Source organism: Desarmillaria tabescens (assembly GCF_030435595.1).
Source record: "Desarmillaria tabescens strain CCBAS 213 chromosome Unknown EV420scaffold_4, whole genome shotgun sequence".
In the NCBI taxonomy this organism is placed as follows: domain Eukaryota; kingdom Fungi; phylum Basidiomycota; class Agaricomycetes; order Agaricales; family Physalacriaceae; genus Desarmillaria; species Desarmillaria tabescens.
In genome coordinates, this window is record NW_026848303.1 from 1,190,160 (window position 1) to 1,202,724 (window position 12,565).

At 47.9% G+C, this 12,565-nt stretch overlaps 4 protein-coding genes across 4 annotated transcripts; 1 reads left to right on the forward strand and 3 right to left on the reverse strand.

Moving 5' to 3' along the window:
- Positions 1-259: 259 nt before the first annotated feature.
- On the reverse strand, positions 260-1,501 carry EV420DRAFT_1261626 (chaperonin 10-like protein; the record flags this gene model as incomplete). The annotated part of the gene is made up of 4 exons (XM_060467083.1): positions 260-448; positions 501-1,067; positions 1,126-1,206; positions 1,268-1,501. Coding segments are annotated over 4 exons (1,071 nt in total), but the record flags the coding sequence as incomplete, so codon positions are not given.
- A 240-nt stretch (positions 1,502-1,741) lies between these two features.
- On the reverse strand, positions 1,742-4,819 carry EV420DRAFT_1510486 (exo84 subunit/exocyst complex component). Its single transcript, XM_060471509.1, has 7 exons — positions 4,418-4,819; positions 4,255-4,369; positions 3,531-4,207; positions 3,270-3,470; positions 2,880-3,221; positions 2,699-2,829; positions 1,742-2,651 (listed from the first exon to the last, which is right to left on the reverse strand). The coding sequence occupies exons 1-7, from the start codon at positions 4,767-4,769 to the stop codon at positions 1,959-1,961; spliced, it is 2,511 nt and encodes an 836-aa protein (XP_060337025.1). The 5' UTR covers positions 4,770-4,819; the 3' UTR covers positions 1,742-1,958.
- A 3,012-nt stretch (positions 4,820-7,831) lies between these two features.
- Positions 7,832-8,796, reverse strand: EV420DRAFT_1510492 (uncharacterized protein). Its single transcript, XM_060471510.1, has 2 exons — positions 8,714-8,796; positions 7,832-8,660 (listed from the first exon to the last, which is right to left on the reverse strand). The coding sequence occupies exons 1-2, from the start codon at positions 8,758-8,760 to the stop codon at positions 8,069-8,071; spliced, it is 639 nt and encodes a 212-aa protein (XP_060337026.1). The 5' UTR covers positions 8,761-8,796; the 3' UTR covers positions 7,832-8,068.
- A 421-nt stretch (positions 8,797-9,217) lies between these two features.
- Positions 9,218-11,994, forward strand: EV420DRAFT_1510504 (general substrate transporter). The gene is made up of 18 exons (XM_060471511.1): positions 9,218-9,340; positions 9,443-9,478; positions 9,533-9,661; positions 9,712-9,784; positions 9,846-9,955; positions 10,008-10,085; positions 10,139-10,273; positions 10,322-10,572; positions 10,627-10,666; positions 10,714-10,780; positions 10,833-10,862; positions 10,917-10,961; positions 11,022-11,100; positions 11,157-11,223; positions 11,280-11,402; positions 11,455-11,501; positions 11,555-11,610; positions 11,660-11,994. Exons 1-18 carry the CDS (start codon positions 9,279-9,281, stop codon positions 11,780-11,782), a joined length of 1,551 nt encoding a protein of 516 aa, XP_060337027.1. The 5' UTR covers positions 9,218-9,278; the 3' UTR covers positions 11,783-11,994.
- The last annotated feature ends 571 nt before the right edge of the window (positions 11,995-12,565 follow it).

Below are 12,565 nucleotides of genomic sequence, written 5' to 3' on the forward strand. Positions count from 1 at the left end.
GATAATGAATGTAATGCTTTTATCTGCTGAGCGGAGTAAACCCTTGAGAAAGTCAACGTTGTAGAGCCTTTCGAAATCTTATAAACGTTTCTCGCTATCCTGCCCCGAAATCCCCTTGACATTTGGCTCGACGATACGCTTCCTAAGTTAGGGATCCTTCCTAATGATGAAATTTTGGCAACACACTACTGCATCGACTAATAAGTAATACAATATTCATCTTGAGTGGAAGTACCTTCATCTCCTCAAAACATAAGGCTTAAACGTCAATCTTAACCACCACTTTCTCTCCACTGACTTTGTTATGTCTCAATAGCTCCAATCCCACAGCTACCCTATCCTTGAAACTGCCTTGATCAAGTAAATGAACCCGATTAGGCTGTATGATTCCTTTCTCCAGTAATTCAGGAAGAATCTTAGGCATCACATTCTCTTTCTGGAACACATTCTTCACAAACGGCTTTCAGTAAAGGTTTGACAATAAACGGAAAAGAACTCACTTCTTGGTATAGGAACGTGCGCACACCACGAACATTCACGCTTTTCGGAAACGGATTCCGGCCTTCAGGTATTTCCATATACATCTGGGAACCTCCCTCCCCTCGAACATTGTTTCCCTCCTTCACAGGTAAAAGCAAGGCCACCGTACCTGTCGAGCTTATCACCTTCGCAACTTCAGCTATCGTTCCCTCAGCAGTAATACAATCTACGGCAAGCATGACTTTTCCATCGCCCCCAGCTGCTTTCGCGATGTCCTCGGCAAGCGAAGGACTATGGTAGTCGACGGTTGCAGTAGCACCGAGCGAGGTCAGATATTCATGGTGCTTCGAGGAGGCAGTGACAATGACGTTTTTATACCCGGCGGAATGAAGAAGTTGGATGGCATACTGGCCAGCCGTAGATCCAGCACCATAGATCAGAATTGGAGCAGAAGAAAGAGGAGGAGATTCGAGGGCGGGAAATGTCTTTGGGACAGGAAGTCCAAGTTCGTTGAAGAGTGTATGGAACGCCGTGACAAAGTTATCTGGTATCGTAGCGGCGGCCGCCAACAACATAGAGTCAGGCACCTGAAATTGAATTTCAAGCTCTTTCGCACCGATCTGGGAGGATTGGAGTAGGCGATACCTTTGCGCAGACTGTTCGGGACTGAATAGAATACTGTTGCATGGCTTTGGATCGGGAGCCCTGGTAAGCAAATGCAGTGACCTGTATACATTTCAGATAACTTTAGTAGATACCAAAGCACCACGTCTTAATTAAAGCCTACCCTGTCCCCGATTTTGAGATCATCAACACCTGGTCCAAGCTCGACGACAGTCCCTGCGGCATTGAAACCAAGAACCGTGGGGAAAGTGTCAGTTGCATATCCCAGGTCTGTAACATACGTGTCGAAGGCGATCATCGACGCATATTCTACCTTCAAAAGAACCTCCCCATGCTGAGGTTTCTCAGTTGGAACACGTATTTCGTCGAATTGACCTTTCGCAACTGCAGCGATAGCGACTGTGGGTAGACATCATGGGATGAGGTAGGAACGGGTCCTAGACCTGTCCTTTCAAGTATGGGTGAATTTGCCCACTCTTTGTCATCGAATGTGTTACTAAGTTAAGTACTGATTAAGCAAGATGTGAAACGAAGCACCGCCACAAGTCCGCGTAAAATATGACGCATGACCGAAGTATTGAACTGCACTTGCAGTCAGAAGTCTGTTCAACTGAAAAGAGCATGGACCGTACCAAACAATGGTCTTGACCTGTAGCAACAGCAGTAAAAAGTCGGATTCAGGATGAGAGCAACTCAAATGAACTTCTCTAGGGAAAAGCAGTTAAACAATTCAATTACCGGTACAGACGACAACTCTGTAGACGATGACATCCACAAATCGGAAACGCAAAATACAAGGAAATAAGTTAACTATGAAGAATCCAACGTGAAGAAACGCGACGATATATGCGTTTCTAGATCATACCCTCTCGAGATGGAACAGCAACGGGCGGAGGCCTATGGCCTGCCGAGCTGCCAGGTCGGTTCGTTGACCGAGGGGGCGGGGCCGGACTGGCCTTAGCCGACCGAGGTGGTCTGTCCCTTATGCTATTCGATGTACCTGGTCGCAAAGGGGATGCACTGGGAGGCGGAGACCTTGTCCGCCTGGGAAGTGGGGACGCTAAAGGGACGGGGGGAACTGGAGCAGAGAGCGGCGGCGTGCTGGTACCATATGTAGGCATTGCCGATGACAAGGGAGTACGAGCACGGCGAAGAGCGGGTACAGGAGGCATTTGGGTCTGAGACGGAGGGAACATGCCAGTGGCGGGTGTTGGGGTGTAAAATGAAGCTGATGAGTAACCCGAAGGTGGCGCTGAGGACAACGCAGTCGGCGTGGCGCCGGCTGCTGTGGTAGTCGCACCAGAGGAAGTAGAAGATGATGACTGCGTCATGGCTGAACTTGCGCTTGGCGTAGGAGAACGCCGGCTGACAGAGGATGTGAGTGAATGGGATAGTTTAGAGGATGATTTTGATAATTTAGGTGCTGTTATGCGTATATCTTGCAGGTCCAGCTTAGCGGGTTTGGTGGTGGTCTCCGACTCTTGAACGTTTTCTGCTAACAACTCCTCTAGTAAGAAACGGAAGTCAAGTCCATAGTCTTCAAGTAACTGCGAGAAATATTAGATGGGAGCATTCATGTAATCGGCATCCTTGCCTTCTTGCTCTGGGAGTATGTGATTTTCAGAGCTTCTTCGACTACCTTCGGATCGACATCCGAGCTAAAGACCTGTCTTCGGAACACATCTGCGTAATTCTCGATCTGACTTTTCGCCCAATCAATGAAAGCTAAACTGTTGTGTCAATACAGTTCAACGGATGTAACCTTTTGAACATACCACTAGCGACTTCATTCTCCTTAAAGCTCGCCAAAAACCAATCGGCGGTATGCTTGATGGCAGTGAAAGTCACAATAGCCAAGTCAGCAATATATGTACCAATGTGTCCTTCGAATTTGATTTTTCTGACAAAATTCTTGATGACCTGAGTACGCATTTTGAGGAACGTTGCGCGAGCGGCAGGGCCGGCGTTGAGACGCAAAAGAAGCGAGATCAGTGAAATAACAGTAGACTTCTTGTTCGAGACCAAAGACAAAGAAGACAAGAGAGCCGCAATCAGCTGCGAGGTCAAACCAGGGAGCTTTGGTGCCAGAGGAGGAACTGCAGCCAACTTCGCTTTACCTAACGGGGTATCAGTATAGATCGAAGCAAAGAAGAGGTTGAGTTGACCTTCTTCGACAAGCCTCGTAGCTTTTTCCCATTCCCGTAAAGCAATTGCAACAGTTAGATCGTCCGCCCATTCGCTGGTCCAACGAGCATCGCGCTCGAGTTTCTCCTTAGCATCAACGCCAGGAGCTTCTCCCGCTTTTGCAGCGAGCTCCCTCATCCATTCAGTTTGAGGCATGCAGTTCCGCATTGTATCCAGATGACCTCTATAACAAATACCATTTAGCAACCAGTTCGCGCCCACAGAAGTGGAGCTTACATCACCGGCGCCTTGCCATAAACTCTTCCTCCTTTCATGCTCGCCTTCACGTTCTTTGCGCTTCTTAGCAGCTAGCTCTTCGGCAACATGACGTAGTTGCTGAAGAAGCGACTTCTTGTCTGCTGGAGACTCTGTCCGGTAGACGTGTGTTTCCTTGCCGTGCCTGATCTTGAAGACATTTGTCATACTGGGGGAGTCCTTGGTGTCCAACACCAGCATTTCACTCAATGGCCAACATCGCTCCGCAACTAGCTTGCCTTCGCTAACACTGCCACCACTACGGGAATCGGGACCACCGTTGCGGCGTCGTCTCCTGGCGACCAACACAGCGTCGTCCAAGACAACAAACTTCACCTTGCCGACGACCTTGTATGTTGCCGCATTCAATGATAACACACCCTCCACTTCGCCTACGACATGTCTTCCTGGTGTAGTAGGCGCGAATTTGGCGGATCCCTCGATCTGAGTATGCAATGCCTGCATCTGGTTGAAATACATGATGCGTAGGTCGGCAACGGAGGAGCGTCGATACGAAGTCATAGTTGAAGATGATGTTGAAGTGGGGTCAGGAATGTGAAGCAAGGACGGCATGGATTTGTATTCCGAGAGGGATTCCTTCAATTCAATCATCTCATTCTCCAGAGTCGAGATTTCCTTGGAGATCAGCACGAATTCTGCATAACTGCAAGCCCGTTAGCAAGAATGAGGAGTAGAAATATTTCTAGTTACTTTTGAAAAACGTTCTTCTGGAGATCAGTAGCCGTATCATCTTTGGCTCCGCGTAGAGACGATTGTAGGGACTTGACTTCTGCTTCCGTCGAGTTCGCCAGCTTAAGCTTCAAGTCTATACAAAGTAAGAAATGTTTCCATAGTCCAAAATCGTTGCGCTCACAGGCATCCGGGTCAAAATCATCCTTGTCCAACAGTTTCTTATCGTTCTCTGCCGCCACCGCCGCTCCATCATCCCGAGTGCCAATCTTCTCCCCAACGACTTCATTCTGAAATCCATCCGTGATTACTCCAACAGTAGGGATGCTGGGCATTGGGGGTACATTAAGCTCTGTAGGTCCTGAAATGTCGGCATAGCGCATCGACATGCGTTTCTTAATCTTGTCATCGACACGAGATTTTCGGGCATCGCGAGGGCGGGGTGTTACACCTTGGGCAATCTTGGAAAGTTTCGTTCCAGAGCGCTGCACTTTACGCGCCGGCGCTTGAGAGCGTCGCGTCCGTAGCGACTGCATTGCTTATTGAAGGTGGTGGTAGAGCGAAGGAACGGCTTGAGACGGCACACATGCCGGAGTTTCGGAGATTCAATATTGGTCCGTTAAATCCGAACCCTGATCCGCCTCTTGTTTCGATCTCAACGCCGCAATTTGAATTCCAACGAACTGCGAGCACCGGCTCTGTCAATCTTTTTTCTCTTCTTTGGCCGACATTTGCTGGGAATAAACAGGATATAAGGTCGGCTGTTTTACCCCGATCTTTCTTCTTTCTGTTACTTACTGAATCGTGTGTACGTAGCTGCCGTTTCAAAGGTTCTCGTACTGAGGCACAGGCTTGATACATGAATATATGAATGCCCTCCCCTTCTGGCGTACTCGGGATATGATAACTTCCTGATGACCTCAAGTCACAGTGAACCTTCCGAGGGAACGGGCCACAGCGTGTGATCTATGTTGCCCTCGATAACTCGATAATACTTCAAGCATCGCTGTACTGCCGATGTGATGAGCTGATTTCCCATCTCAAATTGTGTATGCATTGCATCTTACGTTTTTATTTATGCAGAAGTTAAGCGCCATTAAACTGAGGCCTCTTCGTTGATCTGCGCCCCGGTTACCAACACGTCACTCACCGTGGTACGGTGACATTTATGGTAGTTTAGGGCATGTTCCCACATATGGTCAACAAGGATCCGTCAAAACCAATCATGAGGATGTCATAGATGCCATTTATGTTTTACGCTTCTTCCAAAGTTCTTGGTCTTCTACCACCACGACACTCTTTCTCCCCCCACTCTCCTTTCTAATTTTTGTGTGGCCCTACGGGTCCCTTTTCAGATGCCCTGGAGGCGCCAGAAACCATCCACCTCTGGTGGTAATGCCTCAGGGAAAGGTCTTCCTTCAGGTATGTTCCATTACGGCTCCGTCAGTTCTATACTGACATATCTCCCCAGGCTTTTCCAACAAATCATCACGGTCGAAGCTGCAGCTTGATGGGTCAAGGTTTCAACCCACCTTCCCTTCTCATCAGCGCGGTTTGAGCGAATCCCATCAGCGTCTGCGCCGTGGACTTCAAGAACAGAGCGAGTATCCCCGTTCTGAACTTATGACGATCCTCTCACCTTTCATTTAGATGGCAAACACAAAGCCGACGGACAAGTGAACCATAAGAAAGGCGCTGCGGACGACGATGGCGGGCGACATCACTATCTAGGCTCTGGTCACCAGAGAAACGACGATGATGACGATGGCAGCCACCACGGCGACGACAGTGAAGATGATGACTCGGACAGCGATGACGACGACGGTGATGATAGTGATGGCAAGAAGTCTGGTCGCGGTGGCAGCTCAAAGTCTGCTTCCCATGGAAGCGGATATGGCATTGAAAGCGGGAATGGTGGAGCACCCAACAATGGCGGCAACGATGGTAACGGGAGCGACAACTCCAGCAACCCGGATCCTCAGACCAGTGATAATTCCTCCAACGATGGAGGAAGCGCGACTGGGGGAGGAAACGCGGCGTCATCTACTACCGGCAGTAGTTCCGTCGGCATTGCTGAAACAACCCCTGGTCCCGCCACTAGTGAAAGCACGTCACAATCATTGCAGTCTTCCTCCGTATTATCCCAGTCGTCCTCCGTAGCATCCGAGTCCCAGTCTTCCTCATCGCTATCATCCATTACATCCGATATTGTGCCGACCAGTACCTCCGCCGACCTAGTCTCCGTTACGGCAAACTCTACTGAACTTACTATCACTTCTTCGAGTTCATCTTCATCAACTCCTGTCCGGGTGGTTGTATCATCACCGACCTTTACAGTTCCCTCCACGATATCCGCCTCCTCAACCTTTATCACTCCACTGTCAACAGTGACGTCGGCGCCCATCGCCGTTACGAGTTTAGCGCCAACACTCACCGCAGTCCCCATATCACCTAGTAATCCCAGTTCCCCGTCTTCTGAGTAATGCCGTCTTTTTCATATGCATTGCTCCCGTTCTAACGAAAACTCTTTTTTCTAGCTTGTCACGCACGTCTTTTGTACCCATAATTGGTGGGATTGTAGGTGCCGTGGTCGCCGTTTCTGCGGTACTTCTTGTCATACTCTTTTGCCTTCGTCGACGGCGACAGAGGCACTGTGCCAAGGTGGACTCTGGCTTCGCTCCGTACAACTCGTTCAAAGACGAAAAAGCACCAAGTAGCCAGAATGGCGATGCCCCGTCACAGATTCTTCCGCCGCCCATGATGCGTATCTTCCATCGAGTATCGTCCCTTCTCATACGCCCTCGGCCCTTTGCACGTCCTGCGGAGAGCCGCGCTCAAACTCCTATTCACAATCCCTTTGCCGAGACTACTTCTTTTGCGAGTTCTCGAGTCTCTTGGTTGAGCTATGTCTCTGTCCATCCTACACTGCAGGGGGGGACTGGAGTAATAGAAGAAACCATGAGATCAAACCCATTTGACGATCCGGTGGATCCTTCTGCTAATACCCACACCCTTTCATCGCCTTTAGAGCGAGTGTCTTCACTACTACCAGGTACAACAATCTCAGAAAGGCGTCGTTCAACCCCACTTGTCTCGTCTCCGCCCGAAAATCGACTCTCTATGACCGCCTCTGCTGAACTATCACCACAGGAAGATCCGAATCGATTCTCCAGCTGGACCGATAGGAAGACGATGTCTCGTCATTCAGCGATGAAAGACAGTCCTCTTCAGAAACTCAGTCTGGAACTGCATCCAGTCGATGTGGGGAGCTCAAACAACGCAGGTACATATCTGACAGGGCAGCCGAGGTAAAGCGTGTCGGAGAAATGACATGGTTTGAATTCTGCGGGCCTAAGGCGCCAAGTGAGCTATTTTGATACTCCATTGCTAGCGGGTCGGGCATTCCACAACGCCCCGTCTGCCGCTGGCAGCATACCACTCTACTTTTTGAACTCGTGGGACCTTATGTATTTAACTTTTATTTTCTATCTTTCTATTATTTATCTAATGTATTATAGAGTTCGTACTATTTCCGTAATTACTGTTGTATCGTCTATCACGTACAGTTTCGAACTAGAGTATCCATAAAAGCGTCCCAAGTAAAACTCTCCAGTGATCCTCTTTGCCGCAGCTTCTCAATCTTCAGCTTGAACATCACGGCTCCTTGACGGAACAACCCGACATCTCGTACACGGAAATAATCGAAAGTGATGTCCGTCCGCGATATATAGATATCGACCGTGGATATTGGGTCAAAGATCTTGGGAAACAAAGAGATGGTGCGATAAGGCAAATACCTAGACAATGATTATTCAGGATGGTTAAAATTCGGGTGTTAGAAGGGGCTCAACTGCCAACGAGACTCGCTTTGCTGCAATGTAGGAAGCTTGATCCACCGACATTCCTTCGCGATGAATGCCAATGATCCATGATCATCGAGCCAATTACGCCGCAATTGGGCGTCCAGCCGTCCAAAAGCATACATCCGTTGATTATATACGTTATGGATATGCCATTGGTTAGAATAGCCTGATATTCTGGTTTCATCACTTTCGTCGTTGAGAACGACTTCGGTGAGAAGGTCGTCGAGACGGATGGTGTGGCAATTAAGAACAGTGAAAACGAGGTTTCGACGCAGCTTCTGCAGCCATATTGGTGTTTTTGAGGATGAGAAAACGCGGACCCGGAAATCATGTATCTCCACGGTTGCGAGAGAACCAGACGTAAAGCGTAACGACTGCGGAAGGATCCAGAGGGTGATGTCTAGCTCAGCGATAGAGACATGACAAGCATCATCCCGATATTCGTAGCCAAGGATCTTCAGTAATCCTATTCTAGGATTTGAAAGTCTTGGAAAATGTCCGGCAAAATATATCTTAGCAATGGTGATTTCCAACCAGTTGCTGCTGACATATTTATACCATAGGCTTATATGGATATCGTGTCAGTTAATTCTTTTCTGTCAACAGAATATTTGTACCTGTATAGAAAAATAAACGGATAGATGAGGAAAAATGGAAGAAGCATTGTAAGTGACGATGTGGAGAAAATCCAAAACCATGCGCCCTACAGACGTCATGCTGTGGCTGTGCATGCCATCACCTTCGCCTCACCCGAGTCCCTCGCCCTCAGGCCTCAGGGCTCGCAATGTTCGCATGCCTGCTTTGTCCAGGCAGCGCACTATACCGACGGAAAATGATGCTAATTTGCTCATCTGACTTGAAAGAAATCTTCTTTTAGCTCTGGATTGGCCATATGATACCATTTTCAATCAGGTTTGCTTCTTTCGTTACCCCCGCGTGGTGGAAGTGGTGTTACGGAGTTAAAAAAACATTTTAGATCACTACAAATGTACAGAGAACGGACCGTCAGGCGGACCGTGTGTATGCCACACCATCAGATGACTTTGGTTCTTCAGTACAACAACCGAACTTCTGCGAGACCGGTATCACTTATTGGCACCGGACCCAGTCTTCGCGAACATTATAAATCTAGGTTCTCATGATCCTTCTTTCCCCTAGCGTTCTGTCTAACGAAATTATTTCATGGCTAGAACGGTGCCAACCACCAAGCGTGCTATTCTGCTCGCCATTTTCGTTGCCTTTGGTATGTGCACTCCTTGTTTCGAGGCTCGTACCTACTGATGATCATATAGGAGGTAAGTCGATACTTATACCTCAAGTAGGAACCATGAATGACTTTCTTTGCTAGGATTTCTATTCGGATACGATATCGGAGTCATCTCGTGAGTGTTCCTCGGGTACAACAATAATCGAACTAACATGTTACGTCGTTACAGAGGATGTCTAATCATGCCTGATTTTATACGTCGTTTTGGTAATCCCGATACCACAAAGCCTGGAGAATATATCTTAGACAGCAATCGGCAGTCTATTATCACATCCCTTCTGTCAGCAGGAACATTCGTGTAGGGTTTATTGTATGCTACCGCTCAGTGTACTACTAATGCATTTGTAGCGGTGCCTTGGCGCAAGCTTTCACATCTGATAGATTCGGCCGCCGTGGTTCTATCCTTATCTGGGCTGCCATTGTAAAATTCCATCTAGCGATGCCCTGTACATAATACTAATGGTTTGCTCGCTCTTTCCCAGTTCACGGCCGGGACCGCCATACAAACTGGGACGACAACGTCTATCGCCCAAATTTCGATTGGCCGCTTTATTGCAGGTCTTGGTGTCGGGGCTATGTCAGCTATTGTCCCGTACGTTCCTCGCATTTTTAACAGTGCGATCTTATATACTAGTGGGATAAAGATTGTATAATGGAGAGACGGCTCCCAAGGCATTGCGAGGGATGCTCTTGGTGTTATATCAACTCCAAATCATTATGGGGTAGGTCACTGCACTATTTTATTCCTCCCATGTCTTGAATCACCTACTTCCAGTATATTCATCAGCTACATCATCGATCTCGGGACACATACGATTTCTGGTTCCGCATCTTGGCGAATCCCCGTCGGACTGCAGATGCTTTGGGGTCTGATTATCTTGTCTGGAATCTTCTTCCTACCAGAGTCACCGTGCGTCTGTGTCACTAGAATCAGATAAGCGGTACTGATCTCCTTTAGTCGGCATCTTTTGGGTACAGATCGAATGGAGGAAGCTCGGAAAGTTATTGCTGAGCTAAATGGCGTTCCCTTAGACGATCCTCTTACCGAAGAGACTGTCGAAGAACTAATGTTCAGCATTAGAGCCGAGAATGAGAACGGAAAGGCAACATGGCTCGAATGTTTCTCAACGAGGAACGCGTTATGGAAACGTACAATTAATGGCATGATGCTGCAATTTATTCAGCAGCTCAATGGACAGAACTTTTACTGTAAGGTTTCGTTTTCCGGTCTACGAGGGAGCTGACCTGATTTACTATCTATAGATTACTACGGAGATACATTTTTCCAGAGTGCCGGAACTGAGTACGAGAAGATTATTTTAGTATTGGGTTCAGCCTTACATTGCCTAGGCTCTCACCTTATGTTATTCAAACTATCCTGGGAGCGGTCTCCGTTGCAGGTACCGTTCCCGCTTTGGTGAGTTCTCGGCCTTGTCCATTCACATGCTCTGAAACGCTTGAACACGCAGTATCTAATTGAAGCGTGGGGTCGCCGTCGTGTGAGTTATATGTGATTTCATCTGTGAAACGAAATACTGATATTCGCCTGATAGTCTCTTCTTGTTGGTTCCGTGTTGGAAGCAATCTGTTCCCTCATAGTTCGCATATCTTTTTAGCCGCGAGCAATGAGAAACCAACTCACATCCGATCCCTCTTAGGCGGGACTCGTTGGCCACTTCACTCTCGCACCATCAGGGACCCCCGCAAACCAGTTAACTCAGCGTAATAAACAAGGAGGTAACGCCTCTTTTATTTGTCCTGTCGCCGTCCACTCTTGAAACTTAACTTTACAGGCGATGCACTAATCGCATTCGCAGTTCTACATGTCTTCTCCTACGCCATCTTCTGGGGACCAGTTCCGTACGTTTAGAATTCTATGACGATATTAGACAGAGACATGACCTGCCATTTACTAGGTGGGTATACCTCGGTGAATCTTTCCCCCTTCGAGTTCGGCCCAAAGCCATAGCACTCGGAAGTGCCACGAATTGGCTATGGAACTTCTTGCTCTCATTCTTCTCGCCACGAATTGCGAATGAGTAGGTGCTGATTCATCTATTTGCGAGCATATCTAAAATTGTTGTCCGCCAGCATTGGCCCTCTCATCCTGCTGATATTTTTCGGGATGTTGGTCTTCGGTACGTATATATTGTACTATGATATTCGTCAAAGAGTCATTATGTTTGTTCAGGATATGCATACGTATATTTATTCATTCCAGAGACCGAGGGCCTCAGTCTGGAAGAGGTAAATGGTTACACATCACCGTGAGGATTATTTTGATCATTGCCTTTAGGTTGATGAGATGTACCGCTCTGGTGTTAAGCCGTGGAACAGTCCATCCTGGAAACCCCATCTACTTGACCACATGCATGCTGCCCAGGCCGAAGTTAAGGTTGATGAGAAGGACTCAGCTTAAGAAATGGCTATCGCAGTATAATACATTTCAATGAATATAAACATCGTGACATTCATTGTGAGCCAGGGCCTTGTGTCTTCTCTTCTGCCCCTGCCCTGGCCCTTCTCTTTGAAGCGAATGTTGGAGTACGCTGTTCAGCTCAGATAAGCGGGACTCCGGGATTAGCAGGGAACCCTCGCAAACGCGCGAGGGGCTCGATTACAAGGTATCCTACTTTATATACTAATGCTAAATTTAGAAAATATACTACGGAAAGGAGGGGTGGCCGTCGGAAGCGCGGCGCATTTGGTATTTCAACAGCGAAAGAGTTTTTGGAAGTAGAGAAAAACAGAAACGAGTGGTTTAGTCAGACAATGTCGGGAGAAGTAGACTCGCAACTACTCCCCAGGTGCGAACGGTGCAACGGCGGGTGTCAATGCTACCGCGTCTTATGCAACTTTCTGGTTGCCGCGAGTCTCAATATAACCAAAGAAATCGCATTGTATTATTCAGTACATATGCCCACTGCTACTGCGTTCAAGGTTACTGAATCTCGTGTGTGACCGAGGCAGCAACTGCAAGTTGAATTGCCTGGATTGCCAACGCCACTTTCAATTTGCCTGCCCTTATGTTATCACGTGATCGCTTCACCGCTCGCAGGTCGGAGACTCGGAGTTGAAAACTAGCGGTCGTCGTTTGACGACTTTGATACCTTGCTTTAGCGGTTATCAAAGAGGCTCTTGCACTTCAAATTCATGTTGAATTGGTAGGACATTTATAATATTTGCAAGTCAATTGCAAGTA

What these genes read in the sequence shown, in the direction of transcription:
- EV420DRAFT_1510486 (XM_060471509.1), bottom strand. Translation starts at nt 4,769, where the DNA reads ATGCAGTCGCTACGGACGCGACGCTCTCAAGCGCCGGCGCGTAAAGTG. An exon ending in TGATTTTGACCCGGATGCCT is followed by an intron (nt 4,370 to 4,417) that starts GTGAGCGCAACG and finishes TACTTTGTATAG; the next exon opens with ACTTGAAGCTTAAGCTGGCG. An exon ending in GGAGAATGAAGTCGCTAGTG is followed by an intron (nt 2,830 to 2,879) that starts GTATGTTCAAAA and finishes ACAACAGTTTAG; the next exon opens with CTTTCATTGATTGGGCGAAA.
- EV420DRAFT_1510492 (XM_060471510.1), bottom strand. Translation starts at nt 8,760, where the DNA reads ATGCTTCTTCCATTTTTCCTCATCTATCCGTTTATTTTTCTATACAG. An exon ending in CCGTTTATTTTTCTATACAG is followed by an intron (nt 8,661 to 8,713) that starts GTACAAATATTC and finishes TATCCATATAAG; the next exon opens with CCTATGGTATAAATATGTCA.
- EV420DRAFT_1510504 (XM_060471511.1), top strand. Translation starts at nt 9,279, where the DNA reads ATGGCTAGAACGGTGCCAACCACCAAGCGTGCTATTCTGCTCGCCATT. An exon ending in ATCTTCTGGGGACCAGTTCC is followed by an intron (nt 11,224 to 11,279) that starts GTACGTTTAGAA and finishes GCCATTTACTAG; the next exon opens with GTGGGTATACCTCGGTGAAT. An exon ending in AGGGCCTCAGTCTGGAAGAG is followed by an intron (nt 11,611 to 11,659) that starts GTAAATGGTTAC and finishes CATTGCCTTTAG; the next exon opens with GTTGATGAGATGTACCGCTC.